The sequence below is a fragment of the Wasmannia auropunctata genome, unplaced genomic scaffold (assembly GCF_000956235.1).
Source record: "Wasmannia auropunctata unplaced genomic scaffold, wasmannia.A_1.0 LD336116.1, whole genome shotgun sequence".
In the NCBI taxonomy this organism is placed as follows: Eukaryota; Metazoa; Arthropoda; class Insecta; order Hymenoptera; family Formicidae; genus Wasmannia; species Wasmannia auropunctata.
The window spans coordinates 877773-905222 of NW_012026774.1; the positions used below are offsets into that span (position 1 = coordinate 877773).

The 27450-nt window shown below is 36.5% G+C and overlaps 3 protein-coding genes across 11 annotated transcripts; all 3 read left to right on the forward strand.

The window, feature by feature from the left end:
* The first annotated feature begins 159 nt into the window (after nt 1-159).
* Nucleotides 160-7674, forward strand: LOC105452898 (hsp90 co-chaperone Cdc37). Of its 4 annotated transcripts, XM_011694725.1 has the most exons (8): nt 160-445; nt 886-1019; nt 1101-1545; nt 1653-1958; nt 2040-3357; nt 6550-6710; nt 7012-7039; nt 7447-7674. In XM_011694725.1, exons 1-5 carry the CDS (start codon nt 413-415, stop codon nt 2247-2249), a joined length of 1128 nt encoding a protein of 375 aa, XP_011693027.1. In that variant the 5' UTR covers nt 160-412; the 3' UTR covers nt 2250-3357; nt 6550-6710; nt 7012-7039; nt 7447-7674. The 4 variants fall into 4 exon arrangements, with proteins under 4 accessions (XP_011693027.1, XP_011692783.1, XP_011692858.1 ...); XM_011694481.1 differs by having other exon boundaries at nt 6550-7039; XM_011694556.1 differs by lacking the exon at nt 6550-6710.
* LOC105452710 (chromodomain-helicase-DNA-binding protein 1) lies at nt 3822-20976 on the forward strand. Of its 4 annotated transcripts, none has more exons than XM_011694191.1 (24): nt 3822-5054; nt 7822-7934; nt 8969-9253; nt 10640-10828; nt 10920-11089; nt 11165-11328; nt 11420-11579; nt 11684-11996; nt 12084-12291; nt 12374-12654; nt 12764-13490; nt 13587-13832; nt 14023-14193; nt 14320-14443; nt 14538-14692; nt 14775-15136; nt 15462-15696; nt 15764-15802; nt 16095-16214; nt 16305-16529; nt 16651-16980; nt 17250-17740; nt 17981-18091; nt 18176-20976. In XM_011694191.1, the coding sequence occupies exons 1-24, from the start codon at nt 5049-5051 to the stop codon at nt 18381-18383; spliced, it is 5433 nt and encodes a 1810-aa protein (XP_011692493.1). In that variant the 5' UTR covers nt 3822-5048; the 3' UTR covers nt 18384-20976. The 4 variants fall into 4 exon arrangements, with proteins under 4 accessions (XP_011692493.1, XP_011692409.1, XP_011692580.1 ...); XM_011694107.1 differs by having other exon boundaries at nt 3823-5054; nt 17250-17746; XM_011694278.1 differs by lacking the exon at nt 15764-15802 and having other exon boundaries at nt 3823-5054; nt 17250-17746.
* Nucleotides 20977-21343: 367 nt separating this feature from the next.
* LOC105453099 (saccharopine dehydrogenase-like oxidoreductase) lies at nt 21344-24278 on the forward strand. Of its 3 annotated transcripts, none has more exons than XM_011694840.1 (8): nt 21344-21632; nt 22301-22483; nt 22586-22761; nt 22876-23195; nt 23345-23491; nt 23563-23653; nt 23726-23988; nt 24161-24278. In XM_011694840.1, exons 1-8 carry the CDS (start codon nt 21359-21361, stop codon nt 24261-24263), a joined length of 1557 nt encoding a protein of 518 aa, XP_011693142.1. In that variant the 5' UTR covers nt 21344-21358; the 3' UTR covers nt 24264-24278. The 3 variants fall into 3 exon arrangements, with proteins under 3 accessions (XP_011693142.1, XP_011693212.1, XP_011693294.1); XM_011694910.1 differs by having other exon boundaries at nt 21545-21636; XM_011694992.1 differs by lacking the exon at nt 21344-21632 and adding an exon at nt 22175-22196.
* The last annotated feature ends 3172 nt before the right edge of the window (nt 24279-27450 follow it).

The window sequence follows — 27450 nt, forward strand, 5'->3', positions numbered from 1 at the left end:
CTGCAATTTGTGACATACGAACGTCCGATAAATTATCGACTGTCGACTGACTCGAACTCTCTCGATAACTCGAACGGTCGATAACTGAGTACTCCTAACCTACCATCTTTCGCGGTCTCCCTTATCGGCCAAGAGTTCGAGTCAGTCGGCGATCAACAGATCGTGGCTATTGTGGAGAGTGTGGAGTCAGAGCGATCCGGGCTACGATCAGCCAGCGAGGCGGAAGCAGACGGAAGGGAGAGCGGCATTCGCGGCAATTCGCGGTTTCCGTGCGCGATACAGCCAGCTATACACAGTGCACCTCGCTGTGGAAGGGGAGGAAGGAAGGACAAGGAAGGTGTCGTCCGAGACGGACTTCTCGCGTAGAGGCAGACGGATTCCTCATTGACGGCAGGTTTATCCGAGCGCGACGATGGTGGATTACAGCAAATGGAAGAATATCGAGGTAAGAATAATATCAGTCCTTTTCCCCGGGTCCAGCGATCCAGTGGAAGGTTCTCGACGAGACCGAATCTCGCCGGCCGCGCGTGACACTTTTGCGCCGAAGATAGTTGTGTGACACGTTACCGAAATGTCAACTGCTTAGAGTTTCGATTCGACTCGATTTACAGTGCGGTTTGTGTGTCGTGGGTATAGGATAGAGACTGCTATTAGCCTCCGTACTGCGAAGTATCACGAGTTATCCAAGCTTCTTAGAAGTTTAACAGATCTTTTCATAAATTTTCTAATTTTAGTGCATGATTATCTCATTAATTTTCTGAGAGAGGCTAATTTATACTTTTGATCAAACAATCATGCATCGAATGGCAACAACGTTTGTGCATTTAGATTTTACACATTCAAATGTACTCGTATTGATAAATTTTTTGCTACTCTCGTTACTAGATTTCAGATGACGAAGATGATACACATCCAAACATTGATACACCATCCTTATTCAGATGGCGACATCAAGCTCGAGTGGAAAGAATGGAAGAGCGCAAGAAAGAGCAGGAGGAGCACAACAGGAAGAAAGCAGAGTATGAGCAGAAATTTATAAAATAATATCTCTTCTCTGTGTAAAATTATGTTAATTTCTGTTATAACATCCGTTATTTTAGAACGTTGCAAAAACTCAAGGACACAAAGGAGAAATTAGCGAAATTAGAAAATGAAAACAATGATTCGGCTGACTTAACCGCATTGAAAAAAGTTATTCAGGACCTCGAGGAGGAAGAGAAAAAGATCAAGGATAAGGAGGAAGAAATGGTAAAGAAGGAAAGATTGACACCATGGAACGTAGATACCATCGGGCAGGATGGTTTTACGAAAACTGTGATAAATACGAAGCCTGTGAGGAGGAACGACGATGCGGGTTTGTCCGACGAGGAAAAGGAGAAGCGAATGAAGCAATTCGTTAAGGATCACGAGAAGGAACTCAAAGAGTTTGGCATGCTAAGAAAATACGATGACAGCAAGAAATTTTTGCAGGATCATACATATTTAGTTTGCGAGAATACGGCAAACTATTTGGTCATCTGGTGCATCAACTTGGAAATAGAAGAGGTAAGTTTGACATACGACTGTTTCGTCATTAAACTACAGTGTACCTCGACAGGTACCTTTAAGGATTGACATCTGTAATTAATTCTGCATTCATTATGTATCTTCAGAAACATAATCTGATGGAGCACGTTGCGCATCAATGCATATGTATGCAATACATATTGGAGCTATCCAAGCAATTGGACGTTGACCCGCGAGCGTGTGTCGGCTCCTTTTTCAGTCGCATTCAAATCGCCGAAGTAGAATACAAGAAATCCTTCGATGAGGAACTTCGAGCGTTTAAGGACAGAATACGCAAGAGAGCAGCGGAGAAGGTGGCTGATGCGGTTAGAGAGGCCGAGGAGGAGGAAAAGGAAGCTCGTTTGGGCCCCGGTGGACTCGATCCGGTCGAAGTGTTCGAAAGTCTTCCAGAGGTAAAAATGAAAATTTGCCTTGGCATACAAGAGTCGAACGCTACGAAATTTTTTTCCTAATCCTTCATATTTCGCTTTTAGCCTTTGCAAAAATGTTTCGAGATGCAAGATATTCCCTTGTTGCAACAAACAATAGCCTCGATGCCAGAGGAAGAGGCGACATATCACATGAGACGTTGCATCGACAGTGGTCTGTGGGTCCCCGACGCGAAAAACAAGGAGAAGGAGAAAGAGAACAAGGAGACAGAGGAACAGCAAAATGCCGCGGGAGAGACGCCAGATCCAGAATAACGCATTTAAGTTGCATCCTATATTATCGATACTCAATGAAAATCAGTATCTCATTTACACATTTATTCTTTACACAACGGCTACATTAACAATAAAGTTGTCATCCTCCTTGAACTCTGGCAATATACGATTATTATCTCCATCAGCTTTTTCTTTCGTCACCGCGATATTCGTCGTCGCGCGTTGGCTATCAAATTCAGCTGAATTAGTTCATAAGACTGAGTTGTCGTTTCGTAAATAGAAAACTTTGCATACGCATGTAATATGTAACGATTACCAAGTAGCGGTTACAAGACTAGTGTGTCGAAGTGCTATATAACCTCACTTTTGTGTATGATTTGTGTTACTACTGAAATTGCCTTTCTATGTAATGTGTATATGTACATATATATATTGTTAATCCGATTGCAGTCCACAATTATTTCACGATATTTTACGTACCCTCCCGTAACACTAGTATTGTATACCAATCGGGAACAATATTGTCATGTAAATAAAACCAATAATATATCTAATTGTAAATTGTTTATACCGTTGATGATTGTAGAATCACAAGATATATAATTTATGTTTTGAAAACTTTTAACTCTCGACTTAATAATTTATCTCTATTTCTGTATATGTGATTAGGTCAGGCGAGTCAATTTGTTCGTTTTTTCTCAATGTTTTAAAGCACTATTTTTATTGTTTTTTCCTTTTCTATGATAAAGAACAAATTATAATAGTCCGTTTAAATCGACTGATTTGGCTAACGATAAACGTTACATGATTTACATAAAGCATCCTTTTCCGAATTTGTTACGTCGTTAAAATTATTGCGAACGTTATTATTGCTACACGTATTACAATCTGCTATTATATATGAACCAATGTTTTGTATTAATAATGTTGCTAATCAATTATATATTTCTTTCAGGTCGAGTGACAGTACCTGTATACGAAAGCAATTCATCCTTCGCGCAGAACACGTTTTAAAAAAGACCGCCATGAAACTCGTCCGGACGGGTGGCGCTGACTGAAATCTCGATCGAGTTGAGTCAGCATACATATACCGGAAGCACGGGCCTCTCTCTTCCCTTTCCGGCGCGACGTTGTCACGGACGTGTAGGTAATATTTTTCTTCTTTCATTCTCACCATGATACGACAATCACATCGACTGCTAGACGGCTGCGCTGGCTTTCCATCGGGACGGGCGTGGCGTGCCGCTCAGTCGGCGTCGTTTTCGCGACGTCGTGACACGCAGTTCGCTCGGAAATCCCTCCGAGACGGCGGCGCCCGTCCATCCGTCTGTTCCCGATCGCACGGCCAATGGCCATATCCCGCCCGATGGAAAGCCAGCAGCCCGCCGTGCTCCGCTCTCTCCGATCATCCTCGGCTTGCCTACTTTGCATGGCGACGTCGGCCAACTTGACGTTCTAGAGCCGGTCCATTTCCATCCATTCACGACTCACTGGTTAGTGTGAACTACTCCTCTATCTGCTTTTAAGCGAGAAAATGTGTGCTAGAGCCAAGCGCGAGTTCCTGAGCCCTCGAAAAAATTCGTTGTTTCACGTCGTATGGTATGTATGAATTTGACATTGTGATCGCGCGCGCGATCGAGCTCCGCGTTTTCTCTCGTTTCCGTGTCGTTTTCTAAAATTCGTCGGATATAGCCTTCCCCTCCGCTCCGATTTGGCTAGCGAAATTTTCTCGCCACCGACGTGGCGATCGTTTACGCGATTTTCCCCTGCTTCAAAACTATCGAATTTTCCTCGTTTTCGCGGAGAAAAAGTATCTCTGTAACTTCTACGATTCTTTCTCGCTCGTCAAAACGAAATCGCTTCGCCGTTTTAATCGCCATATTGCCTTTCGCGAGACTTGTACGCGTTACGTAATTTTTCCTTAATTAAAAACGACCATTTCGATCGTTAAAACCGCCTCGAGACCGCTTCTGTTTGGGAGATACGCGAAAATTTGCGGGAGCGCATGGCATTTTCGTGTAGGTTTCTCGCGCCATTTTCGGCAGCTGCTAACGATCGCGCAAAATAGAGCTCGACGGCAAGTTGATCAGGAAAGGCGACGCGACGCCACGCATTCTGGGTAAAATCGTTGTTTGCTCAATATGGCCGTTCGACGAGCTCGATCAATTTCCGTCTTGTGTGACTCGCGTCTGACGTTCCGCATCGCTCGACCTACGCGAGACAGTCGGTTCCCTTCGAATTCACGCGAGAAAAATCGCGCGACAAATTTTGCCGGATTCGCCGATTCGCCATTCTGTCGCGAAATTTGTTCATCGCGTAAATTTTTCACGCGAGACGCTCGCGTGAGAAATTACGTTTCCTTTAACGGACGCTTTTCCGGTGTGCGTGCGCGCGCGCGCACACCGTGCGCAGATTGCGCAGCCTGCGGTAATGCGATGCGCGCGTCCTCTCGTCCTCCCTTTCCTCTCGGTCTCCCGGCCAATCCGCTGCCGCGTCTCGACGGCTTCTCGCTTTGGCAGCTCGAGATTGGCGGAGAAGAGAGGCGAAGGTAAAGGTCGAGATGGCGCGCGCGTTGCATGACGGGTGACCCGCGAGTGGGGAGGGCGAAGAAGCAGGTCTCGTTCACAAAATGGCGGTATCCCTTACGAGTCCGTGACCATATAGCGCGCGATACCCCGATAGTTTCTCGTGATGTCGGGTCCCGCGGCGCCAAACGCGGTCTGATATCGCGAGCACGTGTACGCGTGACAGTGCTGCAGTGAGGGATAGGGACGATTTCGCGGGACGCGCGTCGGTGATAACGTTGGTGGGTCCACGGTGCGACGCGTAGACGGAGCCATGCAGGTGAGTGCCTATCTCGGAACACCCCCGGGATCCGAGCGCGATTTCACCCCCGTACACGCGGATCCCCGCGACAATCTCCCCCGTAGACGATCCGCGGATGCGTCCGATGCGATTTTATGCGTGCGCGCGAGTCGTTCGTCGCGGCCACGGTGTTGTTTGGAATAGGGGAAAATCGCGTGTCCACATGCGTTTCCGTGTGTCGACGTTCGACGAGAACCCCGTGAAAACGCGAAAAAACCCCCGATGCCCGTCCACGAGGGGTTCCTACGCGTAGGGCGGGGTCCCCCGGACCGTCCGGGCTCAGGAACTTGTGCCACCCTCGCCACGATTTTTCGCAACTTTATCACACTCTCCCAGCTCCTCAATAACCTATAAGGTTTGTTTACATCGCGTCAACCTGACATTTTTCACAGAAAACATCGTTGTACCATCCTAATTTTCGTCGCAAACGGTTCCTCACACTTTCCTTCGGCCTGGCTTCATGGTTATTCGAAAATTGAAAATGTACCCATTTTCGCAAATTGAGCTCAAATATTGTCGTGCACAGTCCTGCCGGCTGATCAGGAATGTGTGACACAATTCTCATGGCCAATACCCGCGATTTCGACACATTTCCATCGGGATAACGCCAAAAATATTCTACCTTTTCAACCTTTGAATGTTCTTTGCAAAAATTTTCGTAGGAAATCCACAATTTTGGCATATTATGAACCGAATTGGGCTTATCAAGGAGCTTCATAACGTTTATCTGTACCGTAAAACTTCATTTATGCCATTTGGAATCTTGTTAAATACAGATTTCTTTTGCATCTGTTTCATAAGAATGAGAATCATAACCACAAAGCATACTTTGAGTAAAACTGCATTGCATCGTGATAGATTTCATTTAGTTTGACAACAAATTTGTCTTGATATATCATGAGAATAATAATAAAAACAATTATATACTTAACAATCAATTGATTTGCTGAAAAATTTTTGCTACAGTGATGGGGTTATTTAAGATACATCAGAAATTATTTGCGCAAGAATTTAAAATAATATAATTCTTGGATGATTCATCATTATATTTGTGTAAAATACTTAAATAGGCACAGATTTTACAACAATACTATATAAACGTTTGTAAAAAATTGTAAGAAATTTAATGATTCCTTCCATGCTTGGTTGTATCATTGGTCACACATTATTTTTCTTAATTAATAAGATGTAACCTTAAATTAACATAATGCATTAATAAGATTGAACATTGCTCCTTGAATAAATTAAGACTAATTTATTTCTTAAACAATATTTGAGCTCAAATTTTACTGTCGAGTCATACATTCTTTATAATATATAAAACCATTGTTATGTAAATATATAATGTATGAAAAAATCTATTTTGTGCTCATACATTTTTAAGTTTAGTTTTATATACAAATTAAGTTTAATGAAAAGTATTTGTACTATAATTTATATTTAATATACACTAGTTATATAATATTTTTACTAGGGGGCAATATGAATGATAATGGTGGTAAAAAGATTTTAAGAAACAAGCTGAAGAAGTGGAAACATGAGAATATGAACATGGTATAATGATAGAAGCAAAAGAATGAGAGATACGATCATAGTGATGCTCTCAGTGTGAAGAATGTCTGGATGATGAAAATAGTATGTGGATTATGTGATAATGAGGAAATTACAGATGAAGAAATATTGAATATAGCTATAAAACATTTGAGTCTTTTCTGTTTGATGTTAAGGTTTGATAGTAAGGAAAATGATCCTTAGGCAAATGTGATATATTGAAGTTCACGATACCTATAAATTTAAGTGTAATTTTTAATTTGAATTTTCTCATTTAACTGCTTCACATGCAAGAGATGTTTTATGAGATATTTAATCATGTATCACTATTTGGTATACTATCTTGAAATGAAAATGTAGCATGTATCACTAATGTTTGTTACAGAAAGAGCAAGGAACATTGGATTAAATAGGTATACAAATAAAAGTCTGTACTAATTACAAGAGAATCTTTATTCACGTAATTTCAGTATTTTTCTTTCAATATACTCGTAGTGAGAATCTTAATTTTGATTATGTCCACTAATAAGATTTGCAGATGTATGAAAATATTAAATATATAATACAAATAAATTAATATATAATATATAGCATATCATATCTGCTACAAATTAAATAATATGATATTATTAGATGCACATACGTTTTTGTATGCATTTATATATCTTAAATTTAATAAACATATGACTTATTTGATTGATCTCTATTATTCAATGCCAAACCTTTGTTAAGCATCTCCAGATTCCTTACGTGCGGATAACATTGTAAGCGACTGCAGTATACGATAAAGCGATAGCAATAATTTAATAAAATTCCTTAGATTAATGTTTATTCTTCTAAGAAGACAAAATGGCGAACGACGGTCACAAAATGGAGGACAAACTCTTGCTGATGACGATGTTTCTGTATGCGGGCTGATTGAAGGAAAGGGAAGAAATGCGCAAAATGTTTCACCGCTCCCTCCGAATGCGAATTACCTTGCCGCTCGTTACCATAATTGTACCATTCGTTTAAAATAAAAAGAAAAAAAATCTCTTAATGAGAATAATAATGCTATTTCGGGCGTTTTTTCTGCGATAAGCGTTAGTTTGCGTTGGGGATGAAAGCGAACTATTCCAAACAACACACGCGACGAACGATACTTTACGTAGAAATAAAATCGAAATTACATGTGGTCGATATGATTAACTTCCAGAAAACATTTGAATCCGAATCCGGTAAGGAATCCGGGTCCGATTCTGAAAATGATAGCAAAAGCGATAGCTCTTCTTCCGGTAGTAACAGCGGCTCAGGATCTGGATCTGAAAGGTGGGTATGCACAAGGATTCGGTCCATTTCCCTGAAAATTGTGAGATCTGATACACGAACTTGCATCAGTAAGATTTTATATTTTTTTCTCGCACAAAAAACATTCAATAAATTTCAGAATTTCGTACATCTAACTTTGGATATTAAGAATAAGAACTTTGTTTTTTTCTTTTTTTCTTTTAGAATTATTTAAATACTTAATATTATTTGTCGATGTTTTTGAGAACGTAATACATATTTCCTTTAGATTCCATGATATTGATTAGGTTCATTAATTATTACTGTGTTTGGAACAAGTATCCCTGTACGCGTTTAATCTTTTATAAAATGTAGATGTAACGTATGATATATTGAGACAAATTGAACTGAATACAAGTGTATATCGGATTCTCTGATGTGTAAGGGTTTATCACAATCAGTGCCATTCACAAATGGGCTACTTGTGTATTGCTACAGCTTCATATAGCACTAACAATGTCTTAACAATTTTGCTAACTTGTACCCTACTTTGGATTTTTGTGAGCACACGTCTTTTCTCGTACATTACGTTTATGTTCAAAACGTTTGCTTCCTTGTATTAAAAAACCAGTGCAGTGCTAAATAAGCTGTAATATTAGTCTGTAACGTAAATATACTTTTGAATGATCAATGTGTCAGATACAAATCTCGAATTATAAAATTATAGGAGAGAACGTTCACATTTTCAACATCTCAAAGTATATATTATAAATTTTGGAAAACTCGATAGTTTAAAAAAAAAAATTAATTAAAAAATGAATTATGTATCATACATACATTAATTTTTTTTTATATTTATATATTTGTTACCTGAACTTTTTTATTAAATCTAGTTTAACTAAAATTCTACATATTCATATATCAATACATTATGTCACGAATGTTGCATAATATTTTTATGCCGAATTGTCTGCATTACCATTAAATATTCTGAACAAGTATGTATATCGAGATGTCCATTTATATCATCTGTATACACCTAGTGAAATGAAATATTGCCCGGCTGCTTAACGCAGCGACTCTAGCTCCTCGAGCGGTTCCGGTTCCGGATCGGGCTCCGACTCGGAAAAGTCGGAGAAGTCGGATGCACCTGCTGCACAAAGCGATAGCTTCCAGAGCAAAGGCTCGAATCACAGCACCGAAGCAAAGCTTAGAGTTAAACATGAGTCTAGTCGCGAGTGGGACGAGAATCCTGACATATACGGCATCAGGAGATCCGGGCGCTCCAGGAAGGAGCCCGATAGGCTCGCGACGAATCGCGACAGCGACAGTGATGGTCGCAAAAAATTTAAGAAGAAAGGGTAAGTGTGCAACAAATCGTCGGAGGAGAGGAGGAGGAGGAGGAGGAGAATACGTCGGCAGTAACGATCGATGTGGGACTCAGCTGAGTGAGTTGCCACAATCGCGAAGATTGCATATTTGTATGAATAAACTGCAATGCGCTAGTTCAAAGTTGAAATGAGCTCGGAATTGTTGATAGCCAATGTAGAATTGTAGTCGGTGTATACAGTTAGTCTGTATATCATGAACTTTAATCTTATTTGTGTCACAAAAAATATCTCGCAATAATACACCACTTGTGTGGCAACCGTATTAGCCGCTGCGTTAGTCTCGACAAAATACTTTATTTATGTATATTCCATCAGAGCACAAATAACGAACCGATAAATTTTATGTTTTCACTAATTTCCAATTGCATTATTATCAGCAAATTCGCACGTAAATAAATGGTACATGTATACGTGTACATGTATCTTGTCAATGTGTGGATTATATAACGTCGCGTAATTTTAATGTATAATCTGATGGTAAATTGAATTTGAGTCACTGAATTTATTGCGACGTTTAGAACGCTTTTTTTTAACGCCACAATAAAAAAAATGACTTATTTTCACATGTAATACATATACGCATCGCGTTAAAGTATGTATGCTACATGTATGCATACATATTACATACAGTTTTGACTGCATAAATATTCACAAGTGTTTACGTCTGTTTACGTAATACTCGTAAGTTTTTACATATGTTTGCACTAATCAGATTTTACTTTGGTTTTGCATTTAACTGCTATATTTTCCAATTTATATCACAATGCGTGTTTAAATTTTATGTTATATATTTCGAATTTATTAAAAATTTAACGAACATAAATTTTGTATGTGTTATGAAGCATATAAATTATTTTTGCAATTTTTTTCCTAAACTATTATACTGTTATATTTCTTATAAAAAGCTTAATCTTTACAGATTATGTAAAAGTATATAGTTGTCATACATTAATTTTGTATTTTTAATTCAATGAAATGCTAATTTGCTAACATTTCAGAAAAGCTAGTTTTTGTATATAATTTTTGATATGTTAATAATATATTTTAAATGCATGCAGAGAAAATAATAGCATAAAATTAATTTTTTTTAATATGACACTCGTAAAAGAATAAAATAAAATGACATTAAAAAAATTAATTTTATGCTATTATTTTCTCTGCATGCATTTGAAATATATTATTAACATACCAAAAATTATATACAAAAATTGTAAAAGCTTTTCTGAAATGTTACAAATAAATTAGCATATTTCATTGAATTAAAAATACAAAATTAATGTATGCCAACTATAAATACATGCGAATCTGTTAGGTGTAACACGTTCACAGTCATACACATACGATTTATTGTTTTAGTTCACACAATTCGTGGAATTCAGAGAGTTCAGATTCAGAATCTGATGAAACTGAAAATCGTAGACCGCCACCTAGCAAATCCTTGAACAGGCGTGCGGCGCAAAAAGCGAAAGAGAAAGCCAGAGTTCGAAAGAAGCAAATCTCTGAATCGTCTGACAATTCTTCCTTCGACAGTGATGATAATAGAAGGTAAAATGTCGAGTAAAATCGATTTAACAAAAGAGAAATATATATATATATAAAGCAAACACGAATTACGTATTATACATTGAATTATTAGGCAAGTTAGTAGACGGACAGGCACGGCAGTTAGTTACAAAGAAGAAAGTGAAGAAGGTACCGATAGCGAGGATTTGGTTGAAGTTGACGAATCGAACGCAGCGTCAACAGAGCCTGATAATGCGGAAACTATTGAACAAATTTTGGGACAAAGGATAGGCAAAAAAGGAGGTTGGTTTATTTTACGTGCATAATATAATACCATTAACTGAGATATAAAAATATTTATATTATAATTGTATGCAGTTACCGGCAATGTAACGACCATCTACGCTGTCGAAGAGAATGGTGATCCTAATCCAAAGGATTTAAGTAACATGGAAACCGAAGTACAATACTTAATCAAATGGAAAGGCTGGTCTCACATACATAACACGTGGGAATCAGAAGAATCTTTAAAAGCACAAAAAGTACGGCATTATTAATATTTTATATTTTTTAGCTTTTGTCGACTCAACTGTGACGTCAGGAAATATATTCGTAATCTTATTTGTTTGTTAGGTAAAAGGGTTGAAGAAGTTAGACAATTTTATCAAACGTGAACAAAAAATCGAGCAGATGAGAGAATGCGCTGAGCCAGAGGAATTGGACTTTTTCGAATGCCAATTGGAACTTAAACAAGATCTTCAGAAAAGTTACAACCATGTTGAGAGGATTATTGGTATGAAGATCTCTTTATTTTGAAAATAATATTAAAAAATATATTTAAGCTCTTTTTCATTATAAATAATAATAAACTATCGTATACTCTTTTTTTTTTGTTAGCTGATTACAAGAAACCAGACTCGGAACATCCCGATTATTACTGTAAATGGGAAAATTTGTCGTACGCTGAGGCCACATGGGAGGATGGAACTTTGATAGTGAAAAAGTGGCCAGAAAAAATAAAGGAATTTCGCGACAGAGAGGATTCCAAAAATACACCGAGCAAACATTGCAAAGTCCTCAAATCTAGACCTAAATTTTATCAATTGAATGAGCAACCTGCTTACATGGGCAAGGAGAGAGATTTAGTATTGAGAGATTATCAAATGGATGGACTTAATTGGATGATACACTCTTGGTGCAAAGAAAATAGGTACGCAGACTTTTTTTCTACAATAAACGACGCTTGAAATTATTAATTATTTATTTAATCTTTTAATTATCTACCTTTTGTCTCTAGTGTTATATTGGCCGACGAAATGGGTCTCGGCAAAACAATCCAAACGATATGCTTCCTTTATTATTTATTTCATACGCAACAACTTCACGGGCCATTTTTACTAGTAATTCCTTTGTCGACTATGACTTCCTGGCAAAGAGAGATGTCTCAATGGGCTCCTGACATCAATTTCGTCATTTATTTGGGCGATGTCAATTCTCGTAACATTGTAAGTATTATTTTTCATTTTCTCATAGTATTAGACATTTTGAGATTCTTTATATATAAATTACATAAATAATTCTTCTCAGATTCGGGAATACGAATGGTGCTACCGAGGTTCGAAGAGACTAAAGTTCAACGTCATTCTTACGACGTATGAGATAGTACTTAAGGATAAAGCATTTTTGGGTGCCTTAAATTGGGCGGTATTGCTAGTCGATGAAGCTCATCGATTGAAGAATGACGATTCCCTATTATACAAAGCACTTACCGAGTTTCACACCAATCATCGTTTATTGATTACTGGTACTCCGTTACAAAACAGCTTGAAGGAGCTGTGGGCCTTACTACATTTCATTATGCCTACAAAGTTAGTTCCTATCTTTTTAAATTTCTCTCTAGATGTAGAGATATTAGCATATATTTATAAAAGTATTAGTTTTTGTTTTATTTACATTTGTTATATTATTCAAACGTAGGTTTACCTCTTGGGAAGAATTTGAGAAGCAACACGACAATGCTGCACAGAAAGGGTACTCCAAACTGCACAAACAGTTAGAGCCATTTATTTTGCGCCGAGTTAAAAAAGATGTTGAGAAATCTTTGCCTGCTAAAGTCGAGCAGATCTTACGAGTAGAAATGACGTCATTGCAGAAACAATATTACAAGTGGATATTGACTAAAAATTTTGAAGCATTGCGAAAAGGCGTGAAGGGCTCTACTACGACGTTCTTGAACATTGTTATTGAATTAAAGAAGTGCTGCAATCATGCCTTTCTCACGAAACCGAATGAAATCGAAAGAGAAAAGACTAAAGAAGATTATTTGCAGCAAATAATTCGTGGTTCTGGAAAATTGGTGCTTCTGGATAAATTACTAGTGAGATTGCGTGACACGGGACACAGAGTACTAATATTCAGTCAAATGGTCAAGATGTTGGATATTCTTGGTGAATATCTGCAAAGGAGGCATTTTCCATTCCAAAGATTAGACGGGAGTATAAAGGGGGAACTACGGAAACAGGCGTTGGACCATTTCAACGCCGAGGGATCGCAAGACTTTTGTTTTCTATTGTCGACGCGAGCCGGTGGTCTCGGCATTAATCTTGCCACCGCGGACACTGTGATAATTTTCGATTCTGATTGGAATCCGCAAAATGATTTGCAAGCCCAGGCCAGAGCGCACCGAATAGGACAAAAGAATAAGGTACGCTAGCAATTGTTTCGATGTTCACTTGTATAAATTTTTAAACAACTTCAATCTTATAATCCAATTTATATTTATTGTATTTGTATTATGTAGGTAAATATCTATCGATTAGTCACTAAAAAGTCGGTCGAGGAAGAAATCGTCGAGCGCGCGAAGCAGAAAATGGTATTGGACCATTTAGTGATACAGCGAATGGATACAACCGGAAGAACAGTATTAGATAAAAAAAACGCGGGGACCAATAGTAATCCGTTCAACAAAGAAGATTTGACTGCTATTTTAAAATTTGGTGCCGCGGATCTGTTCAAAGACGAAGAGGACGGAGATGAGGAACCAGCTGTGAGTTTATTGGCATTTTACACTTACATTTTTTATATCCTACATTTTTGTTAGAATAGTTTGGTGCAGGAACAGTTTAATTGAAAATACGAAATCTTATTAATATTTATAATATACTACTATAACTTTAAAATCATCTATTTGGATATAACAGTTTGATATGCTAAAAATACTTATTTTTTTCTGTAAGTGTGATGTCGACGAGATATTAAGAAGAGCTGAAACGAGAGATGAAGGACCGACAACAGTTGGCGATGAACTGTTGTCCGCTTTTAAAGTCGCCAGTTTTAAAACAGCGTTCGAAGAGGATTTGGAACCTATTAATCAGTCAAATGATAACGATGATGAAAGTAAAGATTGGGTAAATATCTTTTCTTTTTTAATTTATTTACTCAAAATTTATTTTTGGATAAATATCTTAAATATCTAAATAAACATATTATCACATAAAATTGTCGCTTATTTAATATTCTTTTACGCGTTTTAGGTCGAGATAATTCCGGAAAATTTTCGAAGGAAGGTGGAAGAGGAGGAAAAGTCAAAAGAAATGGAGGATCTTTATTTACCACCGAGAAGTCGGAAAACTCTTCAGCAACTCAATCAAAGCGAAGGTATTTTTTTTAGAAACACTTGCATTTGAATGTAAAATATATAAGCAAATGTAATGAATGCTACTTATGAATATACTTGTGTATTTGTTTTTAGGGAAAGGGAGAAAGAAGAAGAAAGTGCAAGACGACAGCGAGGATGGCGAGGAATCGGGTAGCGAGGCGGAAGGAAGCGACGATGACAGGCCTAAGAAAAGAGGTAGACCAAGGGTTACGCCACGCGAGAATATCAAGAGCTTCACTGACGTTGAGGTGTGTAACGATTTTATTTCATGAGAAATCGCATTTCGTTCCTTACATATTTTTAATATAAAAATAATGTTCTCTTTTGCAGATACGACGATTTATCAAGAGTTATAAAAAGTTCCCGGCGCCTTTGAAACGATTAGATGATATCGCGGCTGATGCTGACTTGCAAGAGAAACCAATGTCGGAATTGCGCTTCTTAGGCGAACAATTGATGTCTAGATGCGACGCGTGTTTAATAGAATTCGAGAATACCGCGAAAGAGAATAAGGGTGGCGAGGAGGAAGGCAAAGGGCCGGGTCGTAAAAGAGGACGGGGGCCCACTTTTAAGATAGGCGGTGTAATGGTGAACGCAAAGTCGTTCTCGGCTGCAGTTAAAGAACTCGAGCCTCTGGAACAAGCTTTGCCGTCCGATCCCGACCAACGTGCTAATTGGCATCTTGATATTAAGTGAGTTTAATTATTTAATTAAAATTTATAAATTAGTTTAATCCAGGGCTCGACACGCGTTGCACTTTTGCTAACCTCACCGCTTTGCGCGGCAGTCCAAGTGCCGATCGGATTACCGCGCGGTGAGATTAGGGGAACAGCGGCGCTCGAAAATCGGCTGAAACATGCAACTCGTGTCGAGCCCTGGTTTAATCCCAAGTAACATTAATCTTTTGTTGCTTAACTTGTTCAGTTAAAATAGTGAAAAGAAAGATAGATTAACATTAATTAAACTTGTTTAAAAAAATTAAGTGTGAATAAACATTAAGACGTTTTCTTACTGCAGATTGAAACCAGCGAATTTTGAATGTGAATGGACTTCCGAGGATGATGCTAAACTGTTAAAGGGCATATATCAGCACGGCATGGGTTCATGGGAGGCGATAAAAACAGATGCCAGTTTGGAACTCGGGGATAAGATCTTTCCTAATGGCAATAAAGTGCAACTCAAACGCGTCAACGCACGTGCGGAATATCTCTTGAAGATTTTGAAGAAGCAAATTGATCTTAAGTTAGGCGTGGTAAGATTATTTGACATATGACATGTCAACAGGCATGTCTTTATTGATCTCTTTTACTTCTCCGCAGGATTATGTCTTCCTTCTTCAATTAGAAACCGAGTACCAGGTAATATCCCGACCGTTCCCATCCTCTCAGTCTTTCCTATATCTTGACAAACGATCGTAATGTACGAAAGAGCAAACATGGAGAAAATGTGTGAATTATGATTGGGTACATCCAGGAGCGTAATCGCTTACTAAGCGCTCAGTGAGTTGTTGTATCTGATTGGTATATTCCTCTAGATCTAAAAATATAAACCAAACAGATGCAAGAGCTCACTGAGCGCTCCTGGATACACCCATTAAAATGTAAAAAATATATATAAAGTTTGCATTTATAAATTGTCCAATTATTTCAGACGCGAATGAGAAAGCCGAGGAAACCCAAAGAGATGAAAACGGCAATTACCAAAGAGATTGTAGAAGATAATGATAGCTCCGGTGACGAAAATAAGAAATCAAAATCCAGAATTGATAAAGTAAGTTTTAAAAGCGAGACTAGCTTTTTGTATATTTTATAAATTTATATAAAATATACATCTATATACATGTGTTTTATAATTATATAGGCGGTTAAAAAAGAAGATGAGAATATTGCAAAAAAAGATATCAAAGAAGAAGTCGATGATCTATCTGACGAAAAGAAAAAAGATAAGAAAGCTAAAAAAGAGAAAAAAGATAACAAGAAGGCTAAAAAGAACAAGCAAGCGGCAGGTCCCATGCATTTTACTGCAAACAACGAACCAAGAGCTGTCGATGTAATTGGCGAATTAGATCCACCAGTATTCGATGAGGTTAATATAATTTTTTAAAAATAAATTAGTATATTTTTCTTATAATAACATCTACAACGATTAAGTACATAAATATCTATAATAAATAAAAAATTGAAGAAAAATCTGTTTGATTATGCAGTGCAAAGAGAAGATGAGGCCAGTGAAAAAGGCGTTAAAGGCCTTGGACAAACCAGATATGTCTCTGACCGAGGAAGAGCGAGTCGCTCGCGCACGTCGATGTCTTTTCCAAATCGGAAACCACATCAACGCGTGTCTGGCGGAATATAAAACCCCTGAACAAGTCGGCGAATGGAAAAGCAATCTCTGGTACTTTGCTTCCAAGTTTACGAATTTCAAAGCGAAAAAACTTTACAGGATGTATAAGAACCTGGTGAAACAAGGTGGCGACAGCAATGGCGGCACCACATCTAGTCCCGATAAAAAAGAGGATGCTTCTAGTACTGCAAAGGTATTGCGCGCGTTAAACCTTTTATTTTTATCGCATAGAACAGGGCTCGGCACGTGTTGCACTTTTCACCCGATTTTCGAGCGCCGCTGTTCCCGTTACCTTACCGCTTCGCGCGGCAGTCCAATGCCGATCGACACTTGGACTACCGCGCGAAGCGGTGAGGTAAGGGGAACAGCGGCACTCGAAAATCGGCTGAAAAGTACAACGCGTGTCGAGTTCTGGCATAGAAAACAGAAATAGATAAGAAATTAATTTCCTGTTTTATTTAGCCAAAACACAGTGAAAAGGGATCTCACGAAAAACATTTTGACAAGCAGCAACAGGCAGATAGCAGTAATAAAGATAGCAGGCTAACGAAACGTAAAATTGATGATATCGAGGAAAATTCGAATAGCAGTACGCAAAGTAAGAAACACATCTCGACTATTTCTGCTATCAACAGCAATATCAGCAGCACATCCGCGGTTACTATTGGTGCTCTTACGATTACGCCTATAATGTCAACGTCAAATTCCACATCGAGTACCACTAACAGCGCAGACACATCGCGACATAAAGAACAAAAAGAGTCAAAGCATAAAGATATGAAAAGGGATAGAGATCGTGACAGGGACAGAGATAGGGGACACGACAGAGATAGATTAAGTATAAGCAAGGACGACAGAATTAGAAGAGACGGATACAATATGGGGCATTATAGCGGTAGCAGGGAAGATGATCATTGGTTATCCAGAGACGGGAGAGATATGCGAGACGGCAGGTACGGGTAAGATCATTTTCTATATCCATATATACTCTTCAATGTTTAAAATATATTTTCTGCTATTTATATCTTCTTAATTTAATTTGGATTTTATTTCATTCATTTAAAATAATTCATTCATAATGTAAAATTATTAATTTAGATTATTAAACATTAATAGAGATCTTTATCGCTATTTAATCAATTCTTTAATGTTTTTTATTGTTTCTAAGTGTTGCAAAAAACTTTTTTTTATAGATTCGGAGATCATAAACGCGATCGCTTCGATCCTTATGGCCGAATGTCCAGTGGTTATCACAGAGACAGAGATAGAGATCGAGATCGTATGCATATGAACGACAAAAGAAGGTGGGTAATAACGACCTTATTTGCAAATCGAAAAACTAATCTATTTCACGAATTTTGAAATTACAATAAGCATGGTTTTTTCAGTGATTATTATCGATACTCGTCGGGACCACCGAGTTACGGATATGGACCAGGTGGTTACGGTAGCAGCAGTGGTTACCCGCCCGCGGATATTGGATCGAGTCATTTTAGAAGTCGTGGTTATGCAGATGGCTACTCCAACGATTGGCGGCCGAAGGATTACAGACGGGACTACGATAGAAGACCACCGCCACCAAATGCCAACTCCTAGTGCTTCTTTCTTCCTCGGTTGTGTCACGGTATCAAAACCGTTTTGTGTATAATTTTGTTGCGAGTGGGAGCGTTTGCGATAACACTGGCCCTCTCACGTCTCTACGTGGGAGAAGTACTGAATGCACGGTGCACGACGTTTTCTGTGAGGAAATATGCACCATTCTTGTATAAAAGAATTCTATTTGTATAAAGGAATTATTCCGATGTTTATTATATGCGGATAATAACGACATGTTGAAGATGTGTTTAGAAAATGTGCATAGTACTCTCTATTAGAAACTTTTACAGATACATAGAGTCTGGAAAGGAAAGAAAAACAAAAAATCGAATTATATTCTCAGCGCATAATGACAGGAGAAATTTTTATATCGGAACGTATATCGGAATTTGTCAAGAGATATAAACGAGCAGTATGTATTTGCTTCTTTTTAAGTATGTATTAATAAGAATTGTAACTGGTATAATTTCCTGGAATTTTTATTACACATGCTAAAACCACTTTATTGAAAATACAATTTTCAACGTATAATATGAGATAAGTAAAATTCATCTGAATTATACTGGAGTACAATTCTAGAGTACGATTGTACTTTTTATTTTTTATTAATACTAATTTTTTTCTCGCATATCCGAGTTTGATTTTATCGTGCAATTGTGAGAAAAATTGACGACGTTATTGGAGTCACGAATATATATTTTCTACTATATCGTATACAGTCTGGATGCGGTCCAATTGACGATTCGGAATAGTTTCCGCTTCTGTTAGTGTAATCAATGTGGTCAACGTTTGCACAAATTAATCGGTGTTTTTAAAGATCTTGACTGTCGCGCGCGTTCTCTATGGAATACTCTAAAAAAATGCTCTGTAAAATAGACCGCATCCTGAACTGCTGCTGAGCATTGATAATGTCGATTATACCGCATCCTTTATTACGTCCTTTGTTATGTAAAATAAGTGAACTGCTTCCGCGCTACGCGCATATATTTTGCATTTTCGATACTGATTATATATATTATATGCATATTCAGTTTAGAAACATAGTTTCGCGCACATAATCGCCTCGAATGATACCTGATTTCACCGTTCTTATCTGAGAATCAGATGAGAGTAATACATAGCTCTACGCTAACACAATTTAACTTGCGTTACAGTAGACACAAACGGACGTGGTGTTGCATTGTAGCATAATGTCTGTGAAATTGTACAAATTTAATCACCATCGTATAAATTTTCTATGTAAAAGAAGTTAAAAACACTCTTTAAAGTAATCGTGTTTTACAGAGATGGGATTGTACGGAGATTGTCCGATTTGGTATGCACGCTGAAGTCATACAATGCATCGACTGCACTTGCTAACGAGATACCGGTCGACAATTAAATGCGTTGATTCAGCAATCACCAAACGTAATCGCTTATCTGTTACGCAAATCAAAATACAGTGGAAATACAGTTCGGATCGCACTTTCTTTCGATAGTCTTCTGACGCGTTTGTGATTCAAAGAGAATAGAAATAGGTAAAAGTACTATTTTTGCGTTCATTATTTTATGGCATACCGTAGTTTTGTATTCTAAACATACGAAACCGACATGTGACATACTTGTAAATATTAGCGTAAGACCGATAGTTATACTCCGTTCGTATCGAACTGTTGAATCACTTAATACAGCATTACGCTTTCTTTATTTAACATACGAGTATGAGGAGGCATTTGCTACCTCAATCTTGTTTCAGTCAAAAGGAAGGAAGAAAGAGAATAAGCAGAAGGAATATTGACACAAGGATTTTATATTACCTATAATCAAGAATATCTTTCGTAGAATATTAATATTTTTCAACTGAAAGAATTTCAAATTTAGAGATTGACTATAACAATAATTAATCGTATTCGCTCCAATTGACGAACAGCTAATATTTCTTTTTTTTATAAAGAAAGACTTCTCATAAAGTTTTTTTATTCATAAAAAACGAAGAAACAAGGAAAAAGTCGAGCATTCTTCGACTTGTAGAACATATATTATCTTATATGATTCGAGACTATCGCGCGATATTGAATGCTAAACGCACTATGTCTTATCAACGTGTATAAAATAAATTATTTTGTAGATTATTTTACGCGCTCGCGTGAAGCCAATTTTGCAATTTCCATGTGCATTTGTGTAAATAGTAGCATGTATTGAGGAAACGAGACAACATATTCGCGACGATACGGATTCGTACTAAAGGAAAAACGAATGTAATTCATATTTTCTTGTGTTCGGAAATAGGATTTGATCACGTGGCAACAGGAATCTGCTCGCCAGAGATTTCATTTGCGAAACGACGTTTCGGACGCAGCGAGAGTTATTTAATTTACTGCGAGCATGCGACTACGGCGATACGGAGTGTACAACAATGCACGGAATAAGAGGATAACAAAGATGCGAGTTGTAAATATCGACTTGAAGAATGAAATATAGTGGCATAATGAAATAAAGTTCAATATCATGCGTATATTAGACATGTAAAGCGATCATAACGTATTTTATCTATCTTTATTGTAGATTGCTCTGCGTTTCTGAAAATATATCTGCAGAAAAGTTTTTCATGGTAGTGGTGAGCGTTATTTTTGTATTTGAAACATAAAAAAAAATTTCTTTTTAATATTTTTTTACCTCCTACACATATTTATATACATTTAAATATCTAATATTTCAAATTTAACTGAGTACAATTATAAATTTTTATAATATGTAATATTCTCGGCTATATACTATGTCATTTATATCATTTGCAAATTATTACATTATTGTTGTTACTAAAAGTTACTAAAAGTAATTCCTATAACTTTACTTTCATCATTTATTTAATTTTATAATCTGTAATCTAAATATTCAGCTTTTCGCAAACTTTGAAAATTACATATTGACCTGTATAAAATAAATTAATTTGTAGATTATTTTTACCGAGATCACGTAACTTTTGGTGCGTTCGTATGACGCAAGAGTATACCCCTCTCCAGCGCATCGCTACTTCCACTTTCCAGCAATATGCGAATGACGATGCCATTTTTGTCGAATGTTTGCATGGTTATCGATACCCATTACTCATCGACTGCAATCGACTGCTGCGGCAGCTACGCACTGTGCTACGCACAGCCTCACCCAGCCTCGCCTGTGGACGTGGGAGCACAATTTATTTTGTGAAAAGACGCACTTATTCGAGAGAAAAACTCGATCAGTTCATTTTGATTACTGTAATACTTTTGCGTAAGTATGTAACATTTATCTCACATATTAGGCCTGTTTTTTTATAGCTGAACTGCTGCACCAGTTCACAGTTTTTTTCTCTTTCTACATTGGAAGAAGAAAGATAAACTCTGAACTAGTGTAGCTAATTCAGCTATAAAAAACAGACCTTTGAACGATTCTTTTCTTATGTGTCTATGCCGTACTGCGTCGTCATGCCTAGTCACGCCTATTCACCTATATTGTGGAGAAAATTACGTTCTCAAATTTTTAAATAGATAGCAACATAACAGTCTGTTGAGAACGTCGAAAAATAGATATTGAGTTACAAAATAAAAGTACATAATATTTGTAATTGATTATAATTTATAATATCAATTACTTAATTATTAATCATTATATATTATATTGTGGACAGTTATAATATTTATGCAAAATAAATTAATTTTCTGTAAACTTTATTTTGGTCTTTAAAACTGGTTCTTTTTACTTTCAGTATATATTGTTACTTACAATTAGTATTTATTTAATTTTATAATACATAGGTACATTAATGATAAATCTTGTGATGAACTTGTGATAAGCGTACGTAATAATAAGCACTTCTTTAATTTCCTATAACATTTATGTTAACAAAAGACAATTTTAAATGTAAGTTGTAAAAAATATTAATGATTATTTTGATATAGATTGCAGGAAAATGGCAGATGATCGTTTAGATATAATAATATTTGGTGCCACTGGATTTACTGGAACATATGTAGTGAAAAATGCAGCCGATATATGCAAGGATTTGAATATAAAGTTTGGTGTTGCTGGTCGTAGGAAAGAAGCTTTAGATGCGGTTGTTAAGGAATATGCTTCAGATATTGGTACAGTTAAAATTTAGAACTAATTATTTCAGTAGATAGCGAGCCGCAGTAGCTAGTTTATTATGAGCAATTAGCATTCTTATATTATTTGTATTTTACCAGAAAATGTACCTATTATTTTGGCTGATGTAAAAGACGAGGAATCTCTCAAGAAAATGACAGAGCAGGCAAAGATACTTATCAATTGTTGCGGTCCATTCAGATTTTATGGAGAACCAGTTATTAAAGCGTGCCTTGCTACTCGTACTCATTATGTTGATATTACTGGTGAAACAGAGGTAGGTCAATACGTTCGCAATATTATAATCAATTTACGATTAATTTCTAATCGGTAATTGCGCAATGAAAGTACAACCAATTTAATGATTTCTAATTGTTTCAATATTTTACAGTTCATGGAGGAAATGCAATTGAAATATAATGAAGCAGCAAAAGAAACTGGCGTTTACATAGTGACCGCTTGCGGTTTTGACTGTATTCCTAGCGATTTGGGGGTCATTTTCGCTCAACAGAAATTTGGAGGAGAAGTCAATGCTGTTGAAATATACATGAGCACATGGTCAACCGAGCCTGAGAGGAAAGGTTCAGTTTTGAACTATGGAACTTGGGAGTCTGCGATACACAGTATTGCTAGTAGAAACGAACTACGGGAATTACGCAGAAAGTTGTATCCTACCAAATTGCCTGAATTCACGCCGAAATTAAAATCAAGGTACACACGTTTCTTGTGTAAATCACGTTTTGTCAAATATAAATCAATTTTATGCCAAATGTTCAGAAATTATACAAGTCTTATAATTATAGATTAAAAGAAGTAGTGAAATTGACGATAAGAAGTGTTAATAATTCCATTTATTACAGAGGTATCGTGCACAAAAGCGATATTTCTGAAGGATGGTCCATACCATTTCTTAGTGCTGATCGTGCAGTAAATTATCGCACACAGCGATTCTTGTATGACAAATATAAAGAGAGGCCTGCGCAAGTTCAATTTTATGCTACGTTCAAGTCAGTACAATATACATAGAAATGCGACGAATGTTGAGAAGTAATTTCTACTAATATACGCTTATTATTAGGACTTTCTTTGACTTTCTGATGGTCAGCATTGTCGGTATGCTTATGTTAATCATGTCTCGCACGGCATGCGGTCGTAATATACTTCTAAGAGTATGTGTCAAAGTATTTGCAATTGTGAAAGTCATTTAGATAATACGAGATAATTAAACGCGATATTTACAGTATCCGGCTCTATTTACGAACGGTCTTATAAGTCATGAGAACCCGGACCGGGAAACGCAGAAATCGGCACACTTTTCAATGACGTTCAAAGCCACTGGCTGGACTGAAAAGTTGCCTGAACCTACTGACAAACACACGGATGCACCTAATAAGACAGTAATCACCAAAGTCAGCGGTGTTTCTCCCGCATATGAAATGACTAGCATCGTAGTAATCTTATCGGCAATAACAATTCTTACTGAAAGTGATAAAATACCTGACAAGTAAGTGAATCATAATTGCTAGCCAATGTAACTCTACTGTAGTCATTTCTTGAGGATTTAAAAAGTTTTCAATTTATAGTTATAGTTTATAAGCAATTAAAGGATAATAAGTATAGTTACATGTTTGATTTCGGTTTAATTTTTATGTATTTATATTATTATATTTTTACAGCGGAGGAGTGCTCCCTCCCGGTGCTGCGTTCGGTAAAACATCTATGATCGAGCAAATGATTAAACATAATATTAAGTTCGAGATGATATCGTCTAAGCTATAAAGATTCTATACGATTCTTTTTGACAATATTTTAATACCCTTTATAATTATGCTTACTGTTATTAACATTTTTTATGTGTTTTATTTTATGCTCTATATATATGTTTTATGGTGTTTCAGAAAAATGTTTATAAAACAGAATAGTTTATAAGAATATTATTAAAGTTTATAATAAAGATTACTTGTTACATGTTAAAAAATGATTAAAAAATTTAAGATTTATACAAAATACAATATAATATAATGTTTACCAAATTGTATATCGTTATTTAAAGAGTTGTATGTGATGTAATTTAACAGAAGTTAATATTAATACGTTGGTAATAGACTTTTTAATGTTTTTTTTTTCGCTATTAAAATTAATTGTCTATGTTTTCGTAATATAAAAAATAAGCATTAAAGCAACATTAATTATATATGTATTTTGTAATTAAAAATTCTTCATGTTTTCTCTCATATTGGGAAAATGTTTTAAGAATTTTTAATTAAATATATATTCATATTCGTTTAAAAGGTTATGAATTCTGATAATTAGTGCAATCTTATTCTCATTTTCAGAATAAAATATCCATTGTACATTTTGTACAAGTTTGCTATTTTTTGTCAATTATATTTTATGAATTTATATATCTGTATATCTACTGTTCCTTATGTAACATTTATGACATGATATGATTCTTAATTTATTTATCTGTCTATTCATTAGTTGAACAAGCAATCTTATTTTTATCAACCTAGATATAGGAGGTAAAGGTACCTCAGGAACATTGAAAGAAATACAGCAAGGAATATTGAAAAAACCAAACAGCAATGAAGTGAACAATGAGAAAGAGATGTGATTGTGACGTTTCAGCAAAGAAGCGGGGTACATCCGCATCGTGTTATGCACTCATTATGTGCGTACATTATTTTCCTTTGAGTAAACTTTCCTGCACTAAGCGCAGGAATTCACGAGAAAGACAAGCTAAATACAGTTTTAAAAATCTCAGAATCATCTCGCCGACGTATTGATTCGATGCGTCATACGGGGGATTCCGTTTGCGTAAAATCCCTTCGCGATGGAAAACTACTCTACTACTTTTGCAGATCGCCGATGATCGCATAGATTAAATGTACAATACGTCGCTCGTTGCGATCACACGAGATGTATAATTTATTCAATTTCTTGTTTCTACAGAAGGCCGTTTATTGTAAAAAAAAAGAAACGAACTATAACACGATCACACGCATCCGCTCTACCGTAAAATGCGGTTTCATGATATTTCTTTTTCTTTGATCCGAAATTGAACGAGGAACAAGACCTTCCTTCGAGGACGAGAATATGGAATATTTATATGTAGGATATTTTTTTATATTTCTAGATTAATTGTGACGTCATCTTTTTTTTGTTACGAGCGTATTTAAGAAGAGAAACAGAATAGAACGCGCGGCCTGTAGAACAGAACTCTATTGATCGCATTATATGGAATCATTTAATATTGTCTAAAGAGTTATCTTTAATAGTCAAAAGAAAATTGTCGAATTAGAATAATAAATGTATGTTAATCTAGAAATATAAAAAAATAGCCTGCATATAAATATTCCATTCTCTCGTCCTCGGAAGGTCTTGTTCCTCGTTCAATTTCGAATCGAAGAAAAAGAAGTATCGTCGAAACCGCATCGGTTAAGAATTTGTCCTATCTTTGTTGGCGATTTCCTGTGGCACATGAACATCATGCATTCATGAGAGACACGAAGATTCTCTTCTTACGCACTCAACAACACGAAAGGAGGCTGAAGAAAATAACAAGCAATATTGGTAAGCACAAAACTTTGCCAAAATTTTTATAAAAATTATACTGAATTTTAATCTAGATATCGATAAATATTTATAATGTATCTTTCATTTATTTTTTTCTTGTTTTGTGAATTGTTTTTTACGAATATGTAATTTCATATAAAAATCTTAAATTTACAAAGAATTGGCAATTAGCTTCCTAGCTTCCAATTACTTTCCTTCGAGAACCGTTTATGATGCAGGAAACATACCGTAAAGAATCGAGTTTTTCTGCTATGAATTCTCTTATGCTGAGTGGCAAAAAGACACAAGCATGTACAGACAAAAAGTATCGAGGCCAAATCTTAATACGCGTTTTCACTATCGAGGAACGTGAGAACAATCCTTTGATAGCCAATATTATCCTTCTGCTTAACTATAGATATGACTGTGAAGCGTAGTTGTGTAAAAATCATATATCATATATATCACTCTTCTTTTTCGTATACTGTATCGGATTTTTTGCTTCATTATGCACTGCACACGAGATGTAATACAAGATCTTGTACACTGTATCGGATTTTCTGCTTCATTATGCACTGCGTTATGTAATACAGGATCATATTTTACTTATAAATAGAAACTCTAAAGTAGCCGAAACTCTAAAGTGTCGTAGTGAGTGATAATTTTAATAAGTCGCTTATATATCTTAGCACTCAATTGAGTGCTAAGATATAGAATATTAATATCTCGTATTTTCATTTATTGCAAATTTCTCTCGATTCATATCAATATTTTGTTTGCACAATTCAAGCTGCTATAATTTTCATATAGCATATATAAACAGAGAAGGAGCTCATTTTAACATTTTTCTTAATAAAGACATTGAAATTTGAAGCTCAAAACAATCCGCTGATGAGTAACTTGGAAAATGCTGATCGACGTAATCCTTTACGCTTTTTGCAAGGGTTGAAAATACGATATCGAGGAAATAGGCGAGGAGTAAATCTGCCTCTTTCTCTTGAGGAAAAGGCAATGCGCATATATAAGAACCGGTTGTTTGACGTCGGGATTCACTGTGACGTAGGTATACTTTCCTACTCGGTCGACTCTCACGCAAAGCATATTTACCCTATTCCTTCTTCTTTTATTTCCCTCTTTGGTCCAAGTGCATAAGACACTCCGGTGCTGTTACGCGCCTGCATGCGTGCGTACGTCATTTGGATAAAAAAAAACGGCGATTTGCTCCGTCATACTTAATTACTTGATTTTGACTTGATAAATATCATTTTAGCCAAAGGTTTCCCGCAAAGCGATAATCGCGCGATTCTCTCTTTATCATTTCGAGTGCAATCTTGACAAACATTAGACACGATTGATGTACGACAGAAATATAGATTAAGGCGTGCATATCATTGAATTATTTTGCATA